Consider the following 7,420-nt stretch of genomic DNA (forward strand, 5'->3'; position numbering starts at 1 on the left):
TTTCTCCACCGATTACTTATATTAACAGGAACAAATAGTCTTGGAAATAGTTTTATGAGTTGTCATGAACGTGACAGTTTGAATTGTGAATAAATGGAGAACGATTGACAGGTGCAGCAGTGGGAAGCGCTGAAGTTAACATGAATTTAACCATGTGAATATTCATCCGTACTTCACATTAAACTATAGAATGGCTTCAAAACATTTCGGTTATAGTAGGCCTACATGACAACTTTCTAGTGCTACCTTCGTGGCTTTTGTTGGCTTATAACTTACACCGAATATACACATGCGCAAGATTGGATTTGGATCAGTACCAGCTGGCCGATAATCGATTTAGCAAAAATATGCAGTATCGAACTGATATTCGATCCAAATATTCCATCCAAATATTTATGCATCTCTAATCATGAATGCTAAGCCAATCAAACAAATTGTGAACAAAGTAGAAAGCAAGCAACTGGCTCCCCAGATTAAATGGGGTTTGCTTTAAATCCCATCATTCACCCTCTTCTTTCTTTGTTCCCACAGAAAATAGATGCCCAAGCAATTGAGGAATTCTACGGTCTGACGTCGGACATCTCCAAAAACTCAGAGTCAGGGTATATACTCTTCTACCAGTCTAGAGACTGAGCCAGCAGGAGTGATTAGAGGAATGAGAGGGTGTGATTTGTGAGAGACCGGATCGGGCAGAATGGGGGGGGCTTGGGCTGTGTTGACAGAGCTCTGCCTCCTGCTTCATCCCCTCTCAGTCAAGTCCCTTTTCATCCAGGCTTATCAGTCGAGCTTTGCACCGGAGCGTCAGGCCCCAGACTGGAGCAGTTGATGCCAGAGCGACCTGGACACAGCACAGCAATCGCCAGGCAGACGTAATCGCCGTCTGGTTCGCCGTCGTCTCACTAGCCTGCTTTGTGTTGCTCGGCACACACAAAACGCACATAAACACATGTGAAATGAGCTACACATACGTCTTGGTGGCCTGAGAACGGACACTGTACAAACTTTTTTTTTTTCTTTCCCCATCACACACAGTAATAAGGTTTATTTTAATAGTCTGGTTCGCTTCTCTGCATTCATCGTGTGATGATCTATGTTTGGCGCAATGTCATGGTCAATCCAGAAAGGCACACAATGGTTCTTGCAATGTCAAGGACCATGCTACGTCTGCTAGTTCTCAATGTGCTGTACGCAGAAGCAGTAACTCATGTTGTCATTGTAGTAGAGCTGCTCGACCTGAATGGGTAAATCTGAAGGGGTTTGGACGAATATGAAAAGGATGAGCGTTTTGGTGTCAGGAACTTCACAAGTGATCTCATGTAGGGCTTATTGGAATGGGTTGACGAGTGCTCTGCTAAGGATTGTGGATAGCATAGTAGTGTGTGGATAAAGGATGTAGCTTGGCTTAAGGATGCTTTTTCAGTATTCTGTGAATGTAAAACATTCTGCCAGTTCGTGTGGACTGTGAGCGAGTGTACAGATTGATTGTGTCATGTAGTGCACACTAGTGTAACACACATGGAGGAGAGAAATCAGGGCTTTTTAATATTCCCAATATAAACTGAAGCTCATAGTGAAACCAAAAGCTGCGCACATTTCCAGTCGTGTTTCATTAACACTGTGAGATTGTCTGAAATGAATGTGGACTCATTAAACAGTAGGAATGTTGGAGGATTGAGTATAGTACGGCTCTGCACTCCATTATATCGTCCTCTTTAACTCCTCTCTGGATCTGCGTAGTCTTTTCCGGCCTCTTCATTAATAACATTTGAACTCAATATTGGCCTGGATGGGAAGCGAAGCACAGCCAGTGGTGAAGGGCAGTCTTTCTGTGAATGTCTGCTCAAACCTGCTTGGCTCAGAAGTAGGTTGGTGACTCGGATAAAGGGTTGCTTCTAATTTGTAGCCCAGCCTGGAGGTTAAACCACTTTTTTTCCTAGGTTGGCTTGATGTTAGTGAATCTTACTACCTAGACCATCCTGCAAACTATCAAGATTTACAGGCACAAATAAACATAAGCAAGTTTAGGTATTCAAGGAACTTAAAGTTTTTTTTTGTGTGTGTGTTTTTAAATAAGCTCATTTTACAAGTCTCCAAAAGTTAAACAGTTGAGTTTTACCATTTTTGACCAAGTCAGCAGGTCTTGCAGGAGCACTTTTAGCTTAGCTTAGCATAGATCATTAAATCGGATTAGACCATTAGCATCTAACAATAGTTGCCTTATTTCAGAGGTTGCATCCTCCAAAGGATGCAGACTTCAAGGGTGAGTCATTCAAAGTCCACACAAGCCACACCGAGCATTTTGAAATGAGATGATCCAGCCTACAAAGGGACATATCTCATCACCTAGCAACAATAACAGCTGCCATTAATAAGCAGTAATAAAATTCGTAATAATTAATTTTTATTTAGAGCGATTTTAAAACATTTTAAGCGAACTGAAGTGTTTATAAAAGCATAATGATGAAAACTGTCTACAAAATCATTTTTAGTAAGACATGTCATACTCTTTTTGCTTTTTTAATGTGTTTATACCCAAGTAAAATAAAACTTAATTCATTCATTTAATCTGGAGTTGGCTTTTTAAAACGTCCTGCCGTTATCCGCACGTAATCAATTTTGGGATGTTCAAGGCTGCTAAGTATCCACCGGTTGTGTCCTTCATTACCTGGGAAGCAAAGGACACATTTTGAGGCTGCATTTGAAGGAGCATTCTACATTTTTTTTAAATGAGACCGCCTTCATCAAGCAGCCCCTTTTAAATGTATCCTTGGGTGGATGCAGCCTGTGAAATGAGACAGCTAATATTATGCAGCACCTGAAAATAGTCCCCAGCTAGCTAACGAAGTAAAAGATTAGTATAATATTGCACCTGCTGCAGGCATAGTACTTGATTATTACGCCAAGTTTCCAACCATATTGGCCTAGAAAAGAGCCAATTTTCAGTTTGTCCTAGTACATGTTTAAACTACAGAAGAGTCAAGAATAAGAAAATTATCATAACTTTTTTTTGAGAGCCTAATGCTAATGGTCTAATTCGATTCAATGATTTATGCTATGCTAAGCTAAGCTAATAGTGCTCCCCTGCCAGACTGAAAGGATTCAAAAATGGTCAAACTCAACTGTTTAACTCGAGAGAAGTTGTCAAATGAGTGTTCCTTTAAATCCTAAGTTTTGCTAGTACATGCCAGCGAGATACAGCAGTAAAAGAGTCCAGTTTTGAGCAAAATAGCTTTGTCCATTGCCTCTCAACCACATACCTGGAGGACCACCAGCTCTGCACATTTTTCCATGTCTCCTTAACCAAACACACCTGATTCAGATCATCAGCTCATTAGCAGAGACTGAAAGACCTGTAATGGGTTTGACAAAGACATCTAGAACATGCAGTGCTGGTGGTCCTCCAGGAACGTGGTTGAGAAACACTGAATTAGTCTGTTTTTCTTATCTAACTTTATCCCTGTCAAATAAAGACTAAAAAGGATGATATACGATGGTATAAAAACGAAAAAGTGGTCATTTTATTTGATAATTTCAGGTTTCCTGTGTAAATGACACTGGTTTTATTTGATAGTTGGTTTGACGGAAACACGCTTTAATCTGTGAGAGGTCATAACTGACAGTGCTGCTGATTATTATTCCACTCATCCTGAAGTCTACTTGGTATCGATGCATGTGTGGTATAACAACTCTTGACATTGTTATAAAGCATGCATAAAGGTCTTATAAACAAGACATCACAACGTCTGTTAAGAGGTTTACGCTTCTCGCCGGTCAGTTGAACTCACTGGCATTGCGTGTCTCAAGTAGACTCAACTGTATGTAGAAATAAACTGACATATGGTGCCATGTCATGTAAATTCCACATTTACACATACTACAGTGTTTGTAGATGTGTCATCATCACTTTTGAATTAAAGGGATAGGTCACCCAAAAATCTGAATTCTGTCATCATTTAGTCACCATTGACTTATTTGAAACCAGATTAGAGATTATATTTTGAATAATGTTGCTAACCTGGAACCATTGACTTCCATGGTAGGAAAACAAATACAATTGAAGTAAATGGTTTCCAACATTCTTCAAAATGTCTTCTTTTGTGTTTGGAACAAGTCAAGGTTGAGTATATGATTGCAGAATTTTCCTTTTTGTGTGAACTATCCCTTGAAGGCTTCTCCAAGCGGAGTTAACTGGATATTTTTATTTCTTTGGTTTGTGATCTAGTATAGTTACGGGAGAAGGATTGTTCCTTTATTTTGATGATTTTATTTATGTGTAATTATAAATGTTCTATTAACTTTTCTTTGACATTCTCTCTCTTTTTATACATTTTGCTAATTAGTCCCTTATTTGGACACCAGGTCTGTTGTATGTGATGAAGCAGAAATGTAAGGGTGAACGTTGAAATGACTTACCAGATTAATGCTGCAAGAAGCTCAGTTACTAGTCATAGAAAGAGTTAATGCACTGATCTGAGTGTTAGCTAGCTGTGGCATTAGCAGACGGACGTGTACTGGATCTAATGCCATGTCATGCTAACGTTGTTTCATCCCGCCCCTTCCTATAACATTGTAATGATGTTTATTCCATACTGGGTTTGAAAAAAAAGTGCACTTTCGATAAAGCAATGTACAAATTGTAAACCAGGTGAATGATCTGGTTTGTGGAGTGGAGTGGACAGCGTGGATGAAAGATGGGACTGGGTCATCCTGTCCCAAATAAAAGCAAACAAAACGCATCAACCACCTCAAGGGGGTTCATATAGTGATCTCTGTTTTTTTTTTATCATGTCATGTGTTCACTTTTTTTCCTGATTCACAAAATCTTCACGGTTTTGTTCAGGTAGTGGTAAGAGATCTGAAAGAGATAGTTCAACCAATAAATTACTGCTTGGTTATTTACTCTAGGATGGGTGATATGGCAAAACTGCAATCTCGATGATTATTTATTGAACGATAGTGATCTATGTTTCAATATAAGTTGTTAATGCTTTCAGATTTAAAAGAGTACCCCAACAATGACTGAAGCCACTAAACTTTGAGGGTCCATTAAACGGCGTAACATATTTTTGGTGGCTGAAAATTCGGTACATCTCTAATATGATGAAGAGTTGTCACAGCACTGTTACATGCAGCGAAATTAGACCCCTCCGACCAGGCCCGGATTAAGAATTCAGAGGCTCCTGGGCACAATGTCTTGTCGGTCCCCTACCTGGTCACACCCCTATTGTTAAATAAAAAAAATAAGAATAACATTATTTTAAAAATAAAATTAATCTATAATGTATTGCCCACCTTTTTAAAGCAGATGATATACAGTACATATATTTCTAGTCTACAGAGATTTAACAAATTTTTAAAGCATTTAAAGCACACTTTTAAAAAACGAAAATCATCAGAAAGGAGTTCATCAGATGCTATTTGAACTGAGTTCATGATCATGTAAAACAATTTGCAATGCACTTTTAAGCTACGCCACTCATGCTGCTGTGTGTAGCGCTTTTTAGTTATGTTGTCTCTGTCTATCAAATGGTGATGGGCGGGAATCACTTAATTAGCTTATTCCAACGAGGTGTGTAATTTGCATGTAGCCTAAATAGACACTCCAAAAAAAGTATTTCCCCATACACAGACATCACACATTTCAGGGGAGGACAGGTCTGTCGAGACATAACAGAGAAAAATAGGAAATAAGATACATTGGGGGACAAATGGAGATAAAAAAAAAGCCTTAAAGTAGGGCAATATCAACACACTTTTCGATTCCCATTGTTGCTCATTTCTGCTGTGTGATTGGCTCTTAGATCATTATAAAAAGTCCAGAGCTTGTCATTGTCATTTACCTAAATTTTAGCCCGATTCGATATAATGCCATTTATCGGCCCTAATTTACTCACCTCATTTTTTAAACATTTTTTTCTGCTGGACATGAAAGAAATTTTGAAGATTGTTGGCAACCAATTAGTTGATAATAGCGATTAAATTATTCAAAATTATTCTAGCATTAGAATAATTCTAACAAATTATAATAAATTATTCTAGCATTTTTACATGCTAAAGGTTGGTAGCAGAATTGCACAGAAACTTGTGCTGGGCGATAAGGCAAAAATGCAACTCGATAATTATTTCCCATATTAAACGATAATGATATACATTTCGAAATAAGTTGTTCATGCTTCCAGATTTAAAGGAGAACCCCAACAATGACTGATGCCACAAATGTTAGAGGGTCCATTAAATGGGATGACATTTTCGGCCAATAAATTTGAAAAAGAGTTTTTATTTGTCTTGACACTGTTACTAGGACTGGGCGATTAAGCGAAAAGTTATCGAAATCAGCATTTAGAACCTATAATCAATCACATTTTTCCAGGTAGATTTTTTTTTCAATTAATTTTCTGCAGCGTGTGGAGTCATTTGACCCTGCTCTTTTTATACTTTTGCGTTGAGCTCACACATATGGTCCAACGTAATCTCACGGCAATTCGTAACTTTTTGATTTAGTGGCTAATTCGTTCTATCTAATTCGTACATTTTAGTACGATTTGCTCATCACCCAATGACGTTTGGGGTTTGGGGTGGGGTTGGGTGCCACGCCTCCTTTTTAAAATCGTAAATTTCATACGACTGAACTCGTACTAATTCGAATTAACCACTAAACTGACAAAATGTAAAATACTTACGTTTTTCTCGTGAGATCAGGCTGGGTCCGGGACGGCCTTCGTGCAGTCACATACTTCTCGCTGTGGCTGACGCCGACGCTAAATTTATTTCTTTTATTTTTACTTTATTTTAAAAAAGCAACATAGGCTCATTTTGAAAACGTACATGTATATAGTTTTTTGGAGATTGCGAATTATGTAGTCAGAAGTATGCATGGCTGCATTTACTCTTTAAAATGAACGCTATTGGGCAGTACGATGCCGTTCCTTTACCTGCTTACCAGCTGAGTGCTTACCACCGTGTGGACAATTTTTCTGCCGTTACAAGGTGTCTGCGGGGTCTTAAAAAGTATTAAAAGTTGATTAAATCAATTTGGAGAAATTTAAGGCCTTTAGGAAGTCTTAAATGCTGCAACAAGGTAATACATTTTCATCATTATTGATAACACAGTTGTATAATTATAGTTGTATGCTAAAGTTTGAAATTTTAGGATGTTGTGTAGTTTATGAAATCCATAAAATCCTGCTATATTTGATGTCACACTGCTTTGTTTACTACAGTAACCAAGGCAGCACCATTATTTCTGTTCTATAGTAGACGCCTTCTGGATTAACATTTATTTTTTATAAAGTATATGAATAATGTTTTCCTTTAGGATTAGTTCCTTACAATCAGTATTTAGTGAATATATTTAAAATGTTGCCAATGTTACCGGTTCAGACCTAAAGGGGCGATGAGGTCTTAAAATGTATGGAAAGAG

General features: G+C 38.1%; 1 protein-coding gene across 9 annotated transcripts in view; it reads left to right on the plus strand.

Annotated features, from left to right (window-relative positions):
- Window positions 1–4,736, plus strand: part of usp12b (ubiquitin specific peptidase 12b) — a 30,387-nt gene extending 25,651 nt beyond the window's left edge. Inside the window, exons 9-10 of one of the 9 annotated variants that reach the window (XR_015496169.1) lie at window positions 532–3,240; window positions 3,388–4,736. Coding sequence is in view for 1 of the 9 variants with exons in the window: in XM_087261845.1 (XP_087117971.1) it covers window positions 532–633 (102 nt within the window). In the remaining 8 variants the exon portion in view is untranslated. Of the gene's footprint in view, window positions 1–531 lie in introns of all 9 variants that reach the window. The other 8 variants (XR_015496172.1, XR_015496167.1, XR_015496168.1 and 5 more) reach the window with 8 other exon arrangements.
- The last annotated feature ends 2,684 nt before the right edge of the window (window positions 4,737–7,420 follow it).

The sequence above is a fragment of the Danio rerio genome, chromosome 7, assembly GCF_052040795.2.
Source record: "Danio rerio strain M-AB ecotype USA chromosome 7, GRCz13ab, whole genome shotgun sequence".
NCBI lineage: Eukaryota > Metazoa > Chordata > Actinopteri > Cypriniformes > Danionidae > Danio > Danio rerio.